Source organism: Macrobrachium nipponense, chromosome 43 (genome assembly GCF_015104395.2).
Source record: "Macrobrachium nipponense isolate FS-2020 chromosome 43, ASM1510439v2, whole genome shotgun sequence".
In the NCBI taxonomy this organism is placed as follows: Eukaryota; Metazoa; Arthropoda; class Malacostraca; order Decapoda; family Palaemonidae; genus Macrobrachium; species Macrobrachium nipponense.
In genome coordinates, this window is record NC_061104.1 from 22,265,033 (window position 1) to 22,286,746 (window position 21,714).

The 21,714-nt window shown below is 33.6% G+C and overlaps 1 protein-coding gene across 22 annotated transcripts in view; it reads left to right on the forward strand.

The window, feature by feature from the left end:
• The window catches only part of LOC135213567 (microtubule-associated protein futsch-like), a 699,290-nt gene that overhangs the window by 270,122 nt on the left and 407,454 nt on the right, over positions 1–21,714 (forward strand). For 2 of the 22 annotated variants that reach the window (XM_064247558.1, XM_064247557.1), the window contains exon 2: positions 2,736–3,051. The exons of the other annotated variants lie outside the window; for them this stretch is intronic. In XM_064247558.1, coding sequence (XP_064103628.1) covers positions 2,937–3,051 — 115 coding nt within the window. In that variant the 5' untranslated portion in view covers positions 2,736–2,936. The remainder of the gene's footprint in view (positions 1–2,735; positions 3,052–21,714) is intronic. 22 annotated transcript variants of the gene reach the window in all.

Below are 21,714 nucleotides of genomic sequence, written 5' to 3' on the forward strand. Positions count from 1 at the left end.
ATTTAGTATTATTATTATTAATAATTTCCAAAAACGCAATTTAAAAATAACATCACCAAAAGCATTTTCCTGTTATGCATGCAGACATCACGTTCTATAAAGGCAGTCAAGCGACCTCCTCCTCCTCCTCCTGCTCCTCCTCCTCCTCCTCCTCCTCCTCCTCCTCCTCCTCCTCCTCTCCTCCTCCAGGCAATGTATAAATGCCCTCTCATGTCAATTATCTGATGGGCACTGAGGATGCACAGGCGTCACATGCCCCTCTACGCTTGGCACCCCAAGTTAATGTCAGTCATGAGGGCAAGGGACTGACTGTTAATGTCAACCATATTCTGCTTTTAAGAGGAGACAACTATTTCGTCTCTTGCTATTTTTGGGTAGGGGGTATGGGTATGGGTATGTATGTATGCATGTATGTATGTATATGTATAAGTATATCCATATATATAGACTTATGTATTTATATGTATATATATGATATACATATTCATTTGTGTATAAATAAGCATACATATATGGATATTTATATTATATGTAGATATACACACACACACACACACACACACACACACACACACACATATATATATATATATATATATATATATATATATATATATATATATATATATATATATTAGTATATAATGTGTGTATGTTTATATACTGTGAAATACTATGATGTCACTTTTTCTAAGTAAAAGTTTTTATATTTTTGTGGAATTTTAAAAAATATAAGTTTATTCGTAAATATTCTGCCACATAAAGCTTTGTTCTTAAGTATTGTTTTAGTTAAATTTTCTTGAAGTTATTAGATGTATTAAATGTAAAAGCGTAAGTCTTGTAAAATTCTCTAAATTACATTTTTCTCAGTTTGAATTTCTATCATTATTGCATGGTCTGACTTTTCAAAATCTATTTTCACCCAACCAGATAATCCAATCTTCACTTTAACAAGTATATCTCTAGCAAAACAATATCTAAAGACACAATGATCAGGTCTGTTTCGCAATTAGTATGACATTTCGTTTCAAGCTAATTAATGACACACGTGTAATTACTTCCATCCCTTATCGTACTGCATAGTTAGTGTGGCCAAATGAGACAGGTATATATAACCTTTTTTCATCATATTTTGGATTAATTAAGAGTGGTCCTTAATTAGACTGAAACTCGCTCATTTTCGGATTGTCGATTGCTGACATATAAATCATTTATCTATTTCGTTCATTGGCTGATGAAGTTAATATGTGCGTGAGTTGGTTGTTGGTTATAGGCTGGGTCGTAAGAGTACTTTTTATTTCGTGTTATTATTAGCCATGTTGTTGGTAAGCTTTATACCAAATTGTCAGAATTAGTGGTACTGAATTGCTGTCTGTCATTTTAAACATGACTTGGTTGTACCACCAAAGTTAGTCTTTTTCGGGTAAAGTTTGTAGGTTTACCACCAATGTTGGCCACTTGGGGTAGAATTTGAAGTTTACCATCAATGTTCGTTACTTCGGGTAAGTTTCAGGTTTACCATCAATGTTGGTCACTTGAGGTAAAGTTTTGAGGTTTACCTGTTGACCACTTGGGGTAAAGTTTGAAGTTTACAATCAATGTTCGTTACTTCGGGTAAAGTTTCAGTATTACCACCAACATTGGCCACTTGGGTTAGAGTTTGAAGTTTACCATCAATGTTGGCCACTTGGGGTAAAGTTTGAGGTTTACCACCGATGTTTGTCACTTTGTGGTAAAGTTTGAGCATCAAGATGCTGAATGATTTCTGTTAAATCTGTTAATTGGCTGAAAGGGAGAGAAAGGAAGTGAGATGTATCAAGAAATGGGGAAAAATAGGACAGCTTTATCTTCTGTTTCAAGGTTTTCAAAAGTTACCTTCTGTGACAACTGCTATTATAGTGCAAAATTTGGCTCTGAAAGTAGTATGACAATTTAAATAGAATAATCTGAGGTTAGGTAAGGTAAAGAGTGGCGTAGATTTAGAAACCAGTTAGTGGGGTAACTCAAAGTAAAATTTCATGGAATAAGTTTTGATTAGGTAAGGTAAAATTGTAATTTGTGCCAGGAACCAAAGACTAGGTTAGGTAACATAAGGTTAAGTTAATTTCTTGCAGCTTTCGAAAGTGTAATTGCCTTAATTGTAACACAGTCCAGTGAAACATTATTAAATATATGCATATATAATATTAATAAAATATTAGGAAATTAATGCATACACTAATAAATGGTGGCCTGCCATCACGTCTGTTAACAATGAATAACCTTTTTTTTTTTTTTTTTTTTTTTTGTAATGTTCTTATAATATATTTCTGCATAAGCTTAGCATCTTGCCGTTCAGTTTTGTAAACTGCAAACGCTTAAAACTATTAAATACTTCCTTCCAGAGCTGTATAAATGATGCCAGACCAAAAAATAATATTAGACTTCGCCTCATTTGCAGTAAATGAGTTCGTTTCAAACTTACGCCACGGGGTCATGAAGCGACCTAAAACGACCTAATTAATACGCTTGATTTTAATTAAGATTAACGGAGTGGTGGTAGCGAGGCCGTGTCATAATCCCGTCCGATACACGTACCGTGTATGGAATGAGGAGTGGACAGGGTCCTTGGTATAATAAATAAAGATTTTGTTTAAATAAAGAGGAAAATGAATGTCTGATCACCTCAATTTTTCCTACGCCGAGAGGAACGTTTTGAGGCCACTGATTGCATTGCAATTCTTGTGCATTTGCAGTGTTTACATCGTGGAAATTGAAGAAAGAAATTGTTTTTACAAGACTGTAAATCATGGAGGGAGATTTAGGACTATAGAGAAAATAAAGATGCTTCACTTATCAGACGCAAGCGTTTGACGGAAGTGTACCCAGGAATTTGTACCGAAAAGAAAAGAAAAATTAGAAAATTGCCGAAAAGTGTCGTTTTTTTTGGAAACCCCATGGCCAAGATGTTGCGCGTTTTCAATTCCCTCCGGAGGAACAAAGAGAAGAAGAAGAGAAGCAAGAGAAGCAACAGCACGCCCCATGTGGAGGTCCCCAACGGCCAAATCATAGGTAATGTATTTCCGCCCTTTTTCCTACTGCCCTTTAGGGCTAATGTCCCCTTGACGCCAGTGCGATTTTAGGGTTATGAGGTAAAAGGCCTCTCTCTCTCTCTCTCTCTCTCTCTCTCTCTCTCTCTCTCTCTCTCTCTCTCTCTCTCGCATTTTATTTTACTTTATTTTTTCAATGTGAGGTATTTGTTTTGTGTAAGTGTACATCTCTCTCTCTCTCTCTCTCTCTCTCTCTCTCTCTCTCTCTCTCTCTCTCTCATTTTATTTTACTTTATTTTTTCAATGTGAGGGATTTGTTTTGTGTAAGTATACATCTCTCTCTCTCTCTCTCTCCTCTCTCTCTCTCTCTCTCTCTCTCTCTCTCTCTCGCATTTTATTTTACTTTATTTTTTCAATGTGAGGTATTTGTTTTGTGTAAGTATACATCTCTCTCTCTCTCTCTCTCTCTCTCTCTCTCTCTCTCTCTCTCTCTCTCTCTCTCTCACTTTACTTTTTCAGTGGTATATTGTTTAGTGAAAAATTTTTGTGTGTAAGTATATAACATTCTCTCTCTCTCTCTCTCTTATTAAGTTGAATTGCGGATTGTTGTTGCTTACAACCGTTCGATTTAGAGTTAAAAAGTAAATTTCTCTCTCTCTCTCTCTCTCTCTCTCTTTATTTTCTCAGTGGTATATTGGTTACTGAGGAATTTTTGTATTGCGTAAGTTACAACGCTGTTCTCTCTCTCTCTCTCTCTCTCTCTCTCTCTTCTCTCTCTCTCACTTTATTTTTTAGTGGTATATTGTTTAGTGAGGAATTTTTTTTATGTAAATATACAATGCTCTCTCAGGGTCACCAAGTAAAAGGTCTCTCTCTCTCTCTCTCTCTCTCTCTCTCTCTCTCTCTCTCTCTCTCTCTAAAGTTTACTAAGTTCAATTGAAGATTATTGTGGATGGGGGCAAGAGGGGTGGAGGGAGGGAGGGAGAGAGGATAAGGGTAGGATAGGCTCTTGTATCCTGGCCTTTCCTGCATCCTATTGTTCATCCTTCTTAGTATGGTTTTCTTTGCTTGTTTGTTTCGTTAAGTGTTTGTGGTTTGTGGGAAAGTGATATTGGATCGTTCGTGTCTCATGATGTTCAATATTACTGTTAATGAATCTTTTGCGGATTAATTACAAATTAATAAATGGACTTTTTTATATATATTTTTGGAATTCAAGTTGTTCCAAGAGACAATTCAAGTGAATATTTTTATTTAGATGTAAGTTTAGATTTTCTTTAAGAATTTTCATATAATTATTTATTGTTTTGTCAATTATTTATGCTTAAAAAAAGCTGTAGTTTCCTGCTGTGTGTAAGAGGAAATTCATGAATGAAGAAAACTGTAGTTTCCTGCTGTGTGTAAGAGAAATTTCATGAATAACAAAAGCTGTAGTTTCCTGCTGTGTGTAAGAGAAAATTCATGAATGTGTGTGTAAGAGAAATTTCACGAATGAAAAAAACTGCAAGTTCCTGCTGTGTGTAAGAGAAATTTCATGAATGTAGAAAACTGCAGGTTCCTGCTGTGTGTAAGAGAAATTTCATGAATGTAGAAAACTGCAGGTTCCTGCTGTGTGTAAGAGAAATTTCATGTATAACAAAAGCTGTAGTTTCCTGCAGTGTGTAAGGGAAAATTCATAAATGTAGAAAACTGTAGTTTCCTGCTGTGTGTAAAAGAAATTTCACGAATGAAGAAAACTGTAGTTTCCTGCTGTGTGTAAAAGAAATTTGACGAGTGAAGAAAACTGTAGTTTCCTGCTGTGTGTAAAAGAAATTTCACGAATGAAGAAAACTGTAGTTTCCTGCTGTGTGTAAAAAGAAATTTTATGAATGAAGGAGACATTTTATGTAACGTTTTTTAATTGTGCAAAGGAAGGCATAATTTTCACTGATTATTTGGGTACCTATAATAATCTAACTGGCCGATTGTGAACCAATGATTGCCCATTTTATTTTCAATTATTATGATAAATTTTGCCTATTTTATTTGTTATTAATATCATAAATGTACTTCATTCATTTATTATTATTGTTCTATTATTATTTTTCAAAATTTAACGTACACACTCATTTCTTTGCGTGAATGCTTTAATTACACACACCACGGAAAATATGTGATGACCTTTTAACTTAATTAGCGAATAATGCGCGTGAAAGTGATTCAACTGTGAAGGGTCTTATTTCTTCTGAGGCTGTTCCTTGTATATAATATGTATATATATTTTATTTATATACTATGTGTATTTGTGTGTGTAAAGCCTAAACGTACACCCAGTCTTCTTACTCGTATTATTTTCAGTCGTAAAATCACTCACAATACCAACGTTATTATATATACTGTGTGTATGTGTCTGTGTAAGTGTGTGTATATGTGCAAAGCCTAAACGTATAACTCAGTCTTCATCCTCGTATCATTTTCAGTCGTAAAATCACTCACAATACCAACGTTACATTCGTTTTTTTTTATGAGGAGTCGGGTGGGAGGGGCAACCAAGGCCAATTCCTATACAATAAACCCAACGGGGAACCATTCCGGTTCCCTTTTACTTTATAGAGCGCGCCACAGGTTCCGCGGAACCTCCTCCCTCCGTCCGTCGTTTGATCGATGCCAACAGCGCCTCATAAAACTCGGTATAAAAATTCCTTTTTTTTTCTTTTTTGACTGATGTCGTCGGGTCTATGTTGGTCCTTTGATTTGGGCAATAGGCCATTCGAGTCGGCCCGTTTAAGGATGGGGCCCAGAGATTTCAGCCATTCTGATTTGGCGATCTGCGAGTGTGCGAGGTGATGGATTTCCTTGTTTTGCTTGTTTGTTTGTTTGTTTGTGAGTACTTTGATGTTTCGCGTTTGTGAGTGTTTAGATTTCAAAATGTTTTGAGCGTTTTTATTTCCCAGAATTTTGATGACATCATTAACATCAATAATAATTAATAAATATAATAATAATAATAATAATAATAATAATAATAATAATAATAATAAAGGTGTTTTGGTAAAAGACCCTCTTATAGGCAAATATCGTTAAAAAGAATGGCAGAATTAAGCGAGTTGCTTTTATAATATTGATTTTTTTTTATTTCTATACAAAAAAAAACAATATATAAAAAATCAACTCTCTCAATTCTGCCATTCTTTTTAACAGTATTTGCCTAAAAGAGGGTCTTTTACCAATTATTATTATTATTATATTATTATTATTATTGTTAGCAAACTTACCCATCTACTATTTGTTCAGCAATATTAAAATAGGGGCGATTACACGAATGGTCTCTCTCTCTCTCTCTCTCTCATTCTCTCTCGGTCTCTCTCTCTCTCGTCTCTCTCTCTCTCTCTCGTAATGTAATTCAAGGGACGATCACTGAACGCAGAGAAATTCTTATTCATTGTTGTTTCCCCTCTTTTAATGATATTCTCTCTCTCTCTCTCTCTCTCTCTCTCTCTCTCTCTCATCTCTCTCTCTCTCTCTTCTCTCTCTTTTAAAGTAAGTGAAGGGACGATCAATGAACGTAAAGAAGTTCGTATTCATTATGTTTACCCTCTATTAATGATTCTCTCTCTCTCTCTCTCTCTCTCTCTCTCTCTCTCTCTCTCTCTCTCTTCTCAATGTAAGTCAAGTAACGAAGATGGTGATGGGATTATCGGATTACTTAGCTCTCAAATCACAATTTATCTCCTCTCTCTTTCTCTCTCTCATTTTTCGATAGCAAGATAAAATTATAAAATTGTAGTGCAATAATGTCGTTAAATGGCTCTCTCTCTCTCTCTCTCTCTCTCTCTTCTCTCTCTCTCTCTCTCTCTCTCTCTCTCTCTTGTCGTGACTTTCATTTAACGGAACAGGGATCTTGATTGGTTCGTTTCTTTGTCAATTACTTTGCAGGTATCTTTCTTTCATTATGTTACTGCAAAGACGCAACTTGTATGTCATGCGTTATGGCTACTGATAAATGCTCTTATGATCCTGTGTCTTCCAAAAAAGAGTAGAAAGTAAGAACTTGTACGTTTCCTTTTTATCATGTCATGTCCATTGGCAGGATCAAAATTCTGAAGCAGCATTACCGGGCAGTACTACTTCAACATTATTTTGTGCACTGGCAGTCCCGATGGATTTAAGTTATTCAAAAAATCTTGCGGATATTGATGATAATTTTCATCTTCTATTGTGTCCGAGCTGAAATATTCGCGACTTTCTCCGGGGAAGTTGTACAGAAATTATGTATGAGAAATCGGAAAGTAACTACGTTTACGGGAATAACCAGCCTCGTTTCACGGCCTCGTTTCACGGCCAGGAAACAAACAGCTCCGTTTCAGGGAATCCCTTCTCACCCCCCACCCCCTAGAAAGGAGGGGCGGGTTAGGGGGCTTACGGTTGGATTATTAAACCCCATTACAAACCATCTTAGGGGTCCCCACCATACCTGCCAAGTTTCATGCCCATCTGACCTGCCGTTTGGCCGTGATTGAATGAGACAGACAGACAGACAGACAGACAGACAGACATTACGCCCATTATAGTATGATTATTATTAAACTAAACAAAAACTTCTTTCAGTTTTATTCTGATGATTGAAAAAGTAACCCACAAAATCACCGTGTATAACGTGTTTGCTTATAATTATTTAGTAAAATAAAATGTAAATACTTATAAGTAAACACGTTATAGGATTACAATAATAATACTACTTAATATTAAAAATATATAGTTGAAAAATTAGGGATTAAGTGAACAACTGATTAATTTTAAAAATAATTAATTTTAAAAGATTATAATTGAAAACGAATATTTGAGAATATTGGATGGTATGACTCAACCATTTAGTAGTTATAAAATTTAATCCGTGAATGTAATCGGATTCGGCTAAATCCCCAGATTTTGGGGATTAAGCTAATGATATTAATTAATGGTGAGGAATAAGTGTACTTTAAAATGAGAGAGAGAGAGAGAGAGAGAGAGAGAGAGAGAGAGAGAGAGAGGCGGGGGTGGGGGGGGGGGGGGTGACGTTTTTTAGTCCAGGTAATCTACTTAGGCCACTGAGGTTGATTGTTTTTATTACTTGACGTCTATTAGCGGTTATTTACTTCCAATGATGGGCCTTCGAGGTCGATTGGCGTGTATAGAGAAAAAAGAAAGGACTCTCTCTCTCTCTCTCTCTCTCTCTCTCTCTCTCTCTCTCTCTCTCAAGATTTCCTCTATTTTCAAGTTTTTAATTAGTCCTGTCATTATTATTATTATTTATTATTATTATTATTATTGCTGCAAGGTCGTGTACAATCGGTGGGCGGGTCGGTGGGACGGATTTTAATTGGTCGTTGGATGGAACGAAATCTCCCCCTGAGGCGTTCTGACCTGCGTAGTTTGGACGGGGTTATTAGCGTCGGTTGGGTGTTGTTTTGGGGTACCCACCTCTTGGGCGGCAGGCTGTCAATTGATATATCTTCCGCTCGTTCTCTCCCGCTTTCTCTCTCTACTTCTTCCGCTCTTTCTCTCTCTCTTGCTCTCTCTCTTTCTCTTTCTGCAAGTTCCTCTCTCTCTCTCTCTCTCTCTCTCGTTCGCTCCTTCTAACGCTCTCTCTTTCTCTCTCTGCCTGCTCCTCTCTTCTCTTTCTCTCTCTCTCTCTGTGCTCCTCTGCTCTCTCTTTCATGCTTTCTCTCTCATCTCTCTCTGTCTCTCTGTCTCTCCTCCCCTGATCTCTTCTCTCTCTCTCTCTCTCTGTCTCTCCCCCCTCGATCTCTCCTCTCTCTCTCGTGGATGTATACGTAGTCGGTTGGTTTCTTGCGCCATTTCTTCTTATGATGGTGGGGAGAAACTCTGTTTTCTTTTACCGTGTTGATAGTCGGTTTTTTCTCTAATATATGTAAAGCTTCAAGATAACGTAGGCGTTTTCGGTCCGGTGCACCGGACCGAAAACGCCTACGTTATCTTGAAGCTTTACATATATTAGAGAAAAAAACCGACTATCAACACGGTAAAAGAAACAGAGTTTCTCCCCACCATCATAAGAAGAAATGGCGCAAGAAACCAACCGACTACGTATACATCCACGAGAGAGAGAGGAGAGATCGAGGGGGGAGAGACAGAGAGAGAGAGAGAGAGAGAGATCGAGGGGGGAGAGACAGAGAGAGAGAGAGAGAGAGAGAAAGAAAGAGAGAGAGAGGAGCAAACAGAGAGAGAAAGAGAAGAGAGAGAGAGGAGCAGGGAGAGAGAGAAAGAGAGAGCGTTAGAAGGAGCGAACGAGAGAGAGAGAGAGAGAGAGAGGAACTTGCAGAAAGAGAAAGAGAGAGAGCAAGAGAGAGAGAAAGAGCGGAAGAAGTAGAGAGAGAGCGGGAGAGAACGAGCGGAAGATATATCAATTGTACCAGTCCTGCCGCCCAAGAGGTGGGTACCCCAAACAACACCCAACCGACGCTAATAACCCCGTCCAACTACGCAGGTCAGAACGCCTCAGGGGGAGATTTCGTTTCCATCCAACGACCAATTAAAATCCGTTCCCACCCGACCCGCCCACCGATTGTACACGACCTTGCATGCTATAAATACTTGTAAACTGTATCTTATTATTATTATTATTATTATTATTATTATTATTATTATTATTATTGTTGTTGTTGTTGTTGTTGTTGTAATTGATTAGTCCAATCTTCAATATTATTATTATTATTATTATTATTATTATTATTATTATTATTATTATTATTATGATCATTATTAGTATTATTATTATCATTTTTATTATTATTATTATTATTATTATTATTATTATTATTATTATTATTATTATTATTATTATTATTATTATTAACGAGTAAAAGAAGAAGAAGAAGAGTTCTGAAAAAGAGGGAGAAAAGTAAATATAGATAGAGACGAACAAGATATCGAATAAAGCCATCGTTTCGAAACGATTTAATTCATATTCTCTTCAGCTTAACAAATGACTAAATCATTCTGAACACTGTGGAAAAACTTCTTCGTGATTCGAAGCGTCACGAAACTTCACGCTCGTTTTCGTAACATTATTTATTCACGAAAGTGGCTTTCCGCTCGTTTCGAATCAAGGGCTGATGTGGTTTGCCTTTATGTTCTTGAATTATTTTGCGTTTGATTGGATTTCAGTTTATCTTCGTTTGTTTATTTTCATTCCATTTGTGTTGTTTTTACATTATTGACCTCGGCACGGAATACTTGTTATTTTTACATCACTGACCTGAGCGTGGAACACTATGTTAACATTATAGAACTGAGCACGAAACACTTATTTTTACATTACTGACCTGAGCAAAGAACACTTACTTTTACATTTCTGACCCAGAGCACGGAACACTGTTATTATTGTAGCGTCACTGTGACTTCCAGCCTGCCGAGGGAAGTATGTTAACATAAGCATTTTTAAAATAATTAAGCTTAAGAGGTAGGAGAATATACTAGTAGTATTCCTTATAGATTCTTGGTAGGTAATAAGTAATAATTAACTTTTTTTCGATACCTAATTTCCTGCGCGATTGCCGATCTGCTCCAAGAATTGCAGTGGGTCCTCCTTTTATGGTGATTGATCAAGCCACAAATCTCTCTCTCTCTCTCTCTCTCTCTCTCTCTCTCTCTCTCTCTCTCTCTCTCTCTCTCATCTCCCCCAAAAATTATTCTTTACAGATTGAGGTCAGACTTCGAGTGATGGAATTTAAATTGGAAGTCCCAGATTGAATTTTCTCTCTCTCTCTCTCTCTCCATCTCTCCTCGCCCGTCTCTCTCTCTCTCTCTCTCTCTCTCTCTCTCTCTCTCTCAAGAGTTGTTTGAGACATTTTTTATTCGAGTTATTTGCAGTTTCAGTTTTTATTAAAATTAGATAAGTATTACAATAAGCAAATATTATATTTTATAACTTAATTTGAAAAATTTAATTCACTGGTAAACGATACTGTTGTAAACTATAAACCGTAAAAAAAAAAAAAAAAAAAAAAAGTCATTATTAGGACCATCCAAAAATGGCTTGTAGAGGGTTATCGTGAACCATTTTATTTTATTTTCCTTTTTTTTTTTTTTATTAATCTCGTTGTTCGTGTTGGCATGTGATAAATGCCTGGCCTTTTGAAGCTGTTATTTTAATTTGTTCTATATAACATTTTTTTATCCCCATAGCCTATAGGCTGTTTCGTAAAAAAAAAATAAAAAAATAAAATAAAAGGTGGTTTGGGAATATTTACTGACGTTTTGCAAGTTAGGCGCGAGTTTTTATTTTTATATTTTTTTATAGAAGTGTCCAATTCTTTACTAATTTAGGAAACTAAAATTCGTTTGTAACTATTTTTTACGAGGGAACTTAGGGGCTGTTTGGTTTTAAACCGCTGGGTTTTGGGAATATTCATTGACATGTTGCAAGTTGGTTACGAGTTTTTTTTTTATCCAATAGAATTTTGTCCATATTCCAATTCTTTTATAATTTAGATGAAGAAGATTTCATAACTCCTTGGTGGATATGATTTTTTTTTCACTTACCAATACAACAGTTTTATACCAAATCTAGGTCTTTTCTTTGAGCTAAAGAATTTTATTACTTCCTCTCATTGATATCGTTTTTAGCCAACATTTTTTTTATTTCGTGCTTAAACAGTTTTATAGCTCTGCACGTTGTATCAAAGTAGAAAAAGCCATTAAAGATGGTTCAGCATGAAATGAAAAGATTGTTAGTCAGTATTTATATATATATATATATATATATATATATATATATTATATACACCGTGTAATATATATATATATTATATATATATATATATATATATATATATATATATATATATATTAGATTAATATTTTGCAGTTCCTTCTTGTATATTAATATTATAATAATTAAAATAAAATAATAGATGCATACATAAAGTACTTGTTCCAAAGTCCTCAGTTTCACTTACTTTTCTACCGTGGATTTAAGGATATATATTTTTAAAATATGCATATATATATATATATATATATATATATATATATATATATATATATATATATATATATATATATATAATTACTGGTAATCTTCTTAGGCACGAAGATATGATAATTCAATTGCATTCCACATAAAAATTGAAAATAGTTTATCTCAGATAATGGTTTTTTCGTCCTCCAAACTGTGGGCATTTTCTGAGATGACTATTCGCATTTTCTTATGTAGAATACAATTGTGTGTGTATATATATATATATATATATATATATATATATATATATATATATATATATATATATATATGTATATATATAATGTATCCATGTATTATTTTACTTTTGATATATTCCCCATACAAGAACGAACAGCAAATCTTTTGCCATTGTTTGTCACTGCCTGATGCTTGCAATTCAATTCAGGCATACTAGAACTATTGGGTTTTAAAATTTATGAAATTCCCTCCCCCTTTCTTTAGATGAATTGTATACACATATATATCTTTGGACTTGACAAATACATTCCCCCTGATAAATTCTTCCAAATAAATTCTTCCAATACACCAAGATTAAACTGTAATTTATTGAATATTTTTAATTACGCTTTATTGGTTTCAAGCTCCAGGAATAGCTAGGAGGTTTTATGGGGTGGGGGGGGGAGGCTGGTGATTCACTTCATGTTAGGGAAATAGTTTTTTTTTTGTTTTTTTTTTTTTTTTCTCAAGGTGATGGGATGATGAGAAACATGGTGCCTATATAACAGATTTTTTTTTACAAAAGTTCATTGGATGAGAAACGTGGTTGGATCAGATTTAAATTTTATTTATGAATTTTATTCTTTATCTTCAAATATTTATTTATATTTTTATTTATTTATTTTGGTATTTATCTATTTATCTATTTATTTGCTTATTTATTTATTTATATATTTATTTTTTGGCTGACGGACATGCTGGCCGTAATTCTGATATTTCGACCATATTCCATATCGCCTCAAGTTCCCAGTTCATTTGTTTCGTGTTGTTTGCCCGTTGTTTGTGTTGTTCGTCGATGTTGTTTTCTTATCTCTGTTTTAATGATTGCTTTCTTTTCGAGGCTTGATTCGCCTCCAAGAAGACTCGATACAGTTTCTTTTGTTTTCTCAGATCCAGTTAAAGTGACCCAAAGTGTGTCTTTTGTTTCAGATGAAAATTTGAAGCTGTTCTTTATTGTTTTTTTGGGAGTCTTTTGTTACGCTTTTGTTGAGCTTTAGGACATCAAGGACATTTAGGACATTCAAGATACCGAGGACATTTCCGATATCTAGAAAAATCTCGGACATATAAGGTAACTAGAGCATTTAGGACATGTAGGGATTTAGAACATCTAGGACATTAAGAGAGTTGGGACATCTAGGACATTTACATCTAGGACATTTAGAAAAATTAGGACATTAAAACCTAAGGACGTCTAGTTTATTTACAGCGTCTTGGGCACTCACAAAATTTAGGACATTAGAACATTTAGGGCATTTTGGATTACAAAATTTAGGACATCAGAACATTTTCGACATTTTGGACATTAAGTTATCTAGGACATTGAAGACATCTAGGATACTTAGAATTTTTAGGACATTTGAACATCTAGGACTGAATATTTAGGACAATTTGAACATCTAGGACAGAATATTTAGGACTTTTGAGGATCTAGGAACATCTAGGACTTTTGGACATCATCTAGGACACTTAGGAAATCCAGAACATTTATCACTGTGGCATCTGACGAATATCCCCTGGCGATCTCACAGATAGCAAATACGGCCGTACCCAAGATATATGGACTGGCGAAAGAAGGGGAGTTGACAAATACCCTTTCGGAATGGGCCTTCATGGAGATGGATGGGTTTTCGCAGTGGTTACGTAAACGAACCAAGGTGGCAGAGTTACCCATTCGGGGGGGGGGGGGGGGTAGGGGGGGGGGGGGTGCGGGGCGGTTGCTACAAGGCCGAGATTTTTTTTCCAGAATGGAAGATTTCAAGGGTTGGATTGTTTTTACATGTTCCAGAAGTTTGTATTACTAACAAATGACTCCCTGATTCCTGAAGGATATTTAAAAGGTCGGTGTATAATATTTTTCTCAACTGTAAACTGTAGAGAACTTCTCTGAACTTTAAACTGTGGAGGATTTCTCTCAGTTATAAAATGTAAAGAATTTTTCTCTATAAATAATTGAGAATATCTCTCATCTATAAATAATGGAGAATATCTCTCATTAAAAAAATGGCGGAGATTTTTCCTCAAACTATAAATTGCGGAGAAATTTTTTCGTCTGTAAACTGGAGAATTTTCCTCACCTATAAATTGTGGAGAATTTTCACGTCTGTAAACTGGAGAATTTTCCTTAACTATAAATTGTGGAGAATTTTCCTCAACTATAAATTGTGGAGAATTTTCCTCAACTATAAATTGTGGAGAATTTTCCTCTACTATAAATTGTGGAGAATTTTCTTAACTATAAATTGTGGAGAATTTTCACGTCTGTAAACTGGAGAATTTTCTTCACTTACAAATTATAGAGAATTTCCCTCGCCTAAAAACTGTGGAGAATTTATCTTATCTCGGAATTGGTGAGAATTAATCTCATCTATAAATTGTGGAGAATTTCCCTCAACTATAAATTATGGAGAATTTCCCTCAACTATAAATAATGGAGAATTTCCTGCAACTATGAAATGTGGAGAATTTCTGTCATCTCTGAATGAGGGAGAATTTATCTTATATATTACTACTAGAGAGTTTCCCTCAGTTGCAAAGCGCAAAGCTTGAGAGCCAGACAGACAGACAGACACACGGCGCCCACGAAGACTCAAGAAAAACAATTTGTAAAACTCCGCGCCACTTATCTGAGGCGAGATCTAACGTTTTGTAAACGTCTGCGTTCTCGGGAGATGATGAACGCTGCCAATGAATATTCAAGTCGCTGGACGACGGTCAAGACAATGGTAACTGTGAAGGGATTATTTTTCTCTTTTCTTGTAGACCGGACTTTGTTTTTTGTGTTTCTATGTTGTTTGTTTGCTGGGCTCTTCACACAGTATTTGAAAAACAGGTTCCAGGATTTTGATAGTTTTTCACAAAGTATTTAAAAAAAAAGGTTCCAGGATTTTGATCATTTTTCACAGAGTATTTGAAAAAGAGGTTCCAGGATTTTGAAAGTTTTTCAGAGTATTTAAAAAAAAAGGTTCCATGATTTTGATAGTTTTCACAGAGTATTTGAAAATAAGGTTCCAGGATTTTTATAGTTTTTCACAGAATATTTGAAAAAAAGGCTCCAGGATTTTGATAGTTTTTCAGAGTATTTGAAAAAAAGGTTCCAGGATTTTGATAGTTTTTCACAAAGTATTTAAAAAAAAAGGTTCAGGATTTTCATAGTTTTTCACAGAGTATTTGATAAAAAGGTTCCAGGATTTTGATAATTTTTCACAGGGTATTTGAAAAATAGGTTCCAGGATTTTGATAGTTTTTCATAGAGTATTTGAAAAAAAGGTTCCAGGATTTTGATCATTTTTCACAGAGTATATAAAAATAAGGGTCCAGGATTTTGATAGTTTTTCAGAGAGTATTTGAAATAAAGGTTCCAGTATTTTGTTAGTTTTTTTTACAGAGTATTTGAAATAAAGGTTCCAGGATTTTGATAGTTTTTCACAGAGTATTTGAAAAAAGTGTCCAGGATTTTGATAGTTTTTCACATAGTATTTGGAAAAAAGTTCCAGGATTTTGATTATTTTTCACAGAGTATTTGAAAAAAGGTTTCAGGATTTTGATCGTTTTTCACAGAGTATCTGAAAAATAGTTTCCTGGATTTTGATAAATTTCGGGAATCAGTTTGAGATTACTTGACGAATTATTAGGTGTTATTGGTAGCCGGAAGTTAAAAAACTATTGTTTGTTTGTATGTTAGGCTGTTCACATAGTATCTAAGAAAATTGTTCGTGGATCTGCGTAATGTTACCTGGATCAACTTGTGGTTAGCCAAAGAATGATTAAGTACGTTGTTAGAAGGAAGTAAATGTCTTGTTTGTGTATTTGTTTCCTTGTTTACTTGCTTGTTTGCCGTTTGTTTCTCTGTTTGCAGAGTACCTAACAAAACTGTTTTATTTATTTCGATCAAGTTTTGTGGACCAGTCTGTGATTAAGCAAGGAATAATAATTATATTGTGAGAATGAAGGCAAATATTCTCTCGTGCGTTTGTGTTTCTTTGCTGCCTTGTTTGTTTGTTGACGAAATAATTTACGAAATAGATTCAGGTCATGTTTTGTGGAGAAGTAGGCAGACAGCCAAGGAATAATTGACTGGATTTTGTAATGGATCCAGATGAAGATTCGGAATTAGGGTGGAGTTTTATATTTTTTTTTTTTTACATTGCGAGAATGGAGGCATTCTGGTATTTTTTTTATTTTGCAATGTAGTATTCTCTCTCTCTCTCTCTCTCTCTCTCTCTCTCTCTCTCTCTCTCGTCTCTCTCTCTCTCTCTGTATATATATATATATATATATATATATATTATATATATATATAAATATATATATATATATATATATATATATATGTAGAAGAATCATAGGGGTAGCAGACCCGACCAACATCCAGGTTGAAGAGGTAAAGGCATGTCTTTCACAAGTATCGTTTTTACACCGACGTTTCAGATCACATGATGCATCCTCAAGGCTGGAAATTATATATTAAGAATACTAAAATCATCACTCACTCATAAAAAATCTAAAAAAGCACAACAGATATTTGACATTTACAATACAAATTAAAACGAAGAACTTGAAAGGATCTCACCTACCAAGGTAAGAGTTAAAAAGTGACTAAAAAGGCAGAGAAATTAACATAAGAAGATGACTAAACAGAACGTGGAGAGTAAACAAACAGGCAGTTATGGTAAAAACAGTTGCGTGGAACAGGCAGTTTATGCTAAAAACAGTTGTGTGGACGACGATTGGGTATTTAGTGTTGGTACATTGGTCTTAATAAGAAGGGACTCCAGCACCATCAACTCGTCGTCTCTATTTGCTGATCCAATAATCTTAAAATCATTGATGTCCAAGCGGGCACCACAAATCTGAGAGTGATTCCGAATATTTGAAATAATTCGGGATTGGACAATCTGCAATTTTTATGTGAGTGAGTGATGATTTTAGTATTCTTAATATTAATTTCCAGCCTTGAGGATGCATCATGTGATGTGAAACGTCGGTGTAATAAACGATACTTGTGAAAGATACATGCCTTTACCTCTTCAAACCTATTATAATATATTATATAGTAATATTATATATATATATATTATATCTATATAAATATATATATATATGATCAACCTATATATATATATATATATATATATATATATATATATATATATATATATATATTAATATTTTGATATATATATATATATATATATATATATATATATATAATATAATATTTTGATATATATATATCTATATATGGTATTTTTTTATTTGCAATGTAGTATTCTCTCTCTCTCTCTCTCTCTCTCTCTCTCTCTGCTATATATATATATATATATAATATTATATAATTATATATATATATATGTGTGTATGTCAAATATATATATTATATATTATAAAATATATATTGTATGTATAATTATATATAATATATATATATATATATATATTATATATATAATATATTATTATATTATATACATATATACCTGTTATATATATAATATTATTAATATATATCATATATTCTTATATCTATATATATATATATACATATATTATATTTATATATCTATCATATATAATATATATATATATATATATATATTATATATATATATATACACATATACACGCACACAACATATATTTGCTTGCCCATTTTATGAACGCCAGAAACTTTTGATATGAATTTCAAAGGATAAAATGATCGACTTCTTCATAATCCAGCACAGACACTTATTCATCATTCATAAATATGCTTATTCATTATTCATGGCTTTGCATTACATATTCATAGGCGTTTATCAAATTATTCATAGGCATTTACGTACGTCAGTCATAAGCCTATGATTATACATTCTTCATGACGGCAATTGTATATCATTCATACACTTTCCCTCATACGTTATTCAAAGGCTTATTCGTTTATGGCATTCAGTGAGTAATGTTTTTCCGGATATGTGTCCAAGTTAAACATTCACAGAAAATGATGCAATTATATATTATTGGTAAGTAGTTCATAAGTCAAAGTTTTTTAACTTGGAATTTATATAAACAGGTTCAGGCGTTCATATAATCGCACACACATACACACACACATATATATGTATAAATATGTGTGTGTATAATTATATAATGTGTTTATATAATGTGTATATGTATGTATATACACATATATAAAATATCTATTCATAAATATACTTAGATAAATATGTGTATGTGTTTTTGTTTGTGTGTACATGTGTGTGATGAAATACCCGGAAATGGCAGTTGAATGTGGCAGTCAATAATAGATTCTGTCTCCCTCCCCAACCCCCAACCCCCCAACCACCCCCCCCCCCACAAAAAAAGGGGGTTTGTGATGATACTGAACACTTTTTCATGTTTCAATAATAGTGTACTTTATCCTTTTGACATGTTATCGCCAATGAAAGAGCCGTGGCTTGATTGCTTATATATACATACATATGTATATGTATGTATGTATATGCAAATATATATATATATATATAGTATGTATATATAAATATTTATAAATATGGCATATATATATATAATATATATATATATATATTATATATTATATATAAATAAAGATAAAATGCCACGAAGGAAAAATAAACGAAGGAGTCTGCGAGATCTTTCGACTTAAAAGCCCTTTACTGAAGCAGATACTGACAAAAATACGAGAAAAGACAATACAAGAAGGTTCGTATAACTGACAGATAGGGATTATAAAGGGATTAGTGCCTAGAATCCGACACACCTGGAAGATAAGAAAACCTTCCCAAACAAGCATAAACAAAGGGTGCAATTAAAGGTTTAAGACAATCATCTCAGATACAATCTCCAGACAATTAAAGGATTATAGGGGTGACAGCTATTCGGAACCTGGTTAAACAAAACCATATTACAAAACATGACAGACATACATTACAATAAATTTTAATAACTCTAAGACAACTGATTTTTATTTAAGTCAGTAATTATATATTTGAGGTCAGCTTTATCTAAAATTACTATACTATTTGACTTATCAGCTTTTGTGATGTGGATAGTATTGTCCTTTTTTTTTCACGTATGCAAGCCCTACTGGATGATGATGTGACTTATAAAAAACTAACAAAAAATCCTCTTGATCAAGTCATAAAAAACTTCAATAGCATAGTGAAAAGTATCCTTAAAGATAAAACAGAACTACAAGGCAAATTGTCAGTCAATTCTCCTTCGCTACCTTACTTATATGGATTAGTCAAAACGCACAAAGAAAATAACCCTATGCAGCCTATTATCAGTACTGTTGGTTCAATTTCATATAAACTCTCGAAATATATCACTAAGATCTTGTCCCCGTTACTTGGAACCATCTCCGATTCTCATATATATAAATTCTCTAGATTTAGTTGATAAATTATACAAAATTGCTCTTTGCCCTACTGATAGATTCGTTAGTTTTGACGTATGTTCTCTTTTACTAAAGTCCCTATAGACTCTATTTTAGAATATCTTAGCAATGAACTAACTCAGCATGAATTACCTCTACCTATAAGTCACATTATTTCACTCACGAGTTTGTGCATTTGTGATTGCAAGTTTATATTCAATGGTGAATTTTATCAACAAATTTTTGGCATGGCAATGGGAAATCCTTTATCACCATTGCTCTCAAACCTGTATATGGAATTCTTTGAAAAACGACTACTTACCTAATATCATTCATATTCCTGTAAAGTGGTATCGTTACGTTGATGATTGTTTAGCTGTTCTTCCTGTCGGTATTGATGTAAATGATTTACTCTCTAAATTAAATAACCAGGTACCATCGATTAAGTTTACTCTAGAATTAGAAAAAGACAATTGCCTCCCTTTCTTAGACGTTTTGATACATAGAGAACCATTTCAATGTAAATTCAGTATTTATAGGAAACCGACTAACAACTTAACTTATGTTCATTTCTTCTCAGGCCACCATCTTAATATAAAAATATCAATTTTTTCCTCTATGTTTTTACGAGCATTGCGAATTGTCAGTCCACAATATTTGGATCAAGAAATTGAATACATAAGAAAAATAGGGAAAGATTTATGCTATCCTTCACATATATTCGACATTTGTTATAATAAAGCCCACAAAAAGTTTATACTGAAAATAACACACAGAAAGAAAATTCTAAGAACATTCTCAGTTTGCCTTATTTTAACGGATTTGAAACCATAAAACCATTGTTAAAAGCTTTTAATGTCAACCTTGTTTCTTCCTATAATAACACACTAAAAAGAATGTTAATAAAAAATGGCCCCAGAGAAAGCAACAACATAATATATAAAATTCCATGTATGGATTGTCCCTCATTCTATCTCGGACAGTCCAGCAAGGGCTTAGAAGTAAGGCTAAGCCAGCATAAATACTCTGTAAAAAACTGGGCAAAAATCTAATGCATTATTTATTCATTTAAGTGAAAACAACCACCGAATTAATTGGATTGACAGTTCAGTAATTGCACGGTCAAGAGATGTCTTAACACGAAATCTTTTAGAATCTGCTTTAATACAACTTACTTTTCAATGTAATTTCAATGTTAGTCGTGGCCTTTTTCATTTAGACCCTTGTATCTGTAACATGTTTAAGAATGACCTCAAATATATAATTACTGACTTAAATAAAAATCAGTTGTCTTAGAGTTATTAAAATTTTATTGTAATGTATGTCTGTCATGTTTTGTAAATATGGTTTTGTTTACCAGGTTCCGAATAGCTGTCACCTATAATCCTTTAATTGTCTGGAGATTGTATCTGAGATGATTGTCTTAAACCTTTAATTGCACCCTTTGTTTATGCTTGTTTGGGAAGGTTTCTTATCTTCCAGGTGTGTGGATTCTAGGCACTAATCCCTTTATAATCCCTATCTGTCAGTTATACGAACCTTCTTGTATTGTCTTTTCTCGTATTTTTGTCAGTATCTGCTTCAGTAAAGGGCTTTTAAGTCGAAAGATCTCGCAGACTCCTTCGTTTATTTTTCCTTCGTGGCATTTATCTTTATTTATTTTTTTTGGATTTATCACGTTCCTAACTTTCGTGATTCAGTTATACATATATATATATATATATATATATATATATATATATATATATATATATATATATATATATATATATCCTCTCTTTTCCCAGTTAACTTGAAAAGCATTCAGGTAAGTCAATAAGTAAATCTCGAGTTATCTAGATATGTTTCCTATATAAGTTCATCCACTGGGCAACACCCTCGTACTTCATCACAATCTCCAATTAAACAAACCTTCCGCGTACTGCACCATTTATCCAGCGATGTCTGTGTGTTTTTTTCATTTATGCATTTGTAAATTCTTCGTCTTGGCATTCTTCTTCTTCTTCCATTTATTCACTTCTCTCTCATTCTTTTTATGCAAAGTCAGGATCTTAATTTTCCTCTTTATTCCTTGAGGTCTCTCTCTC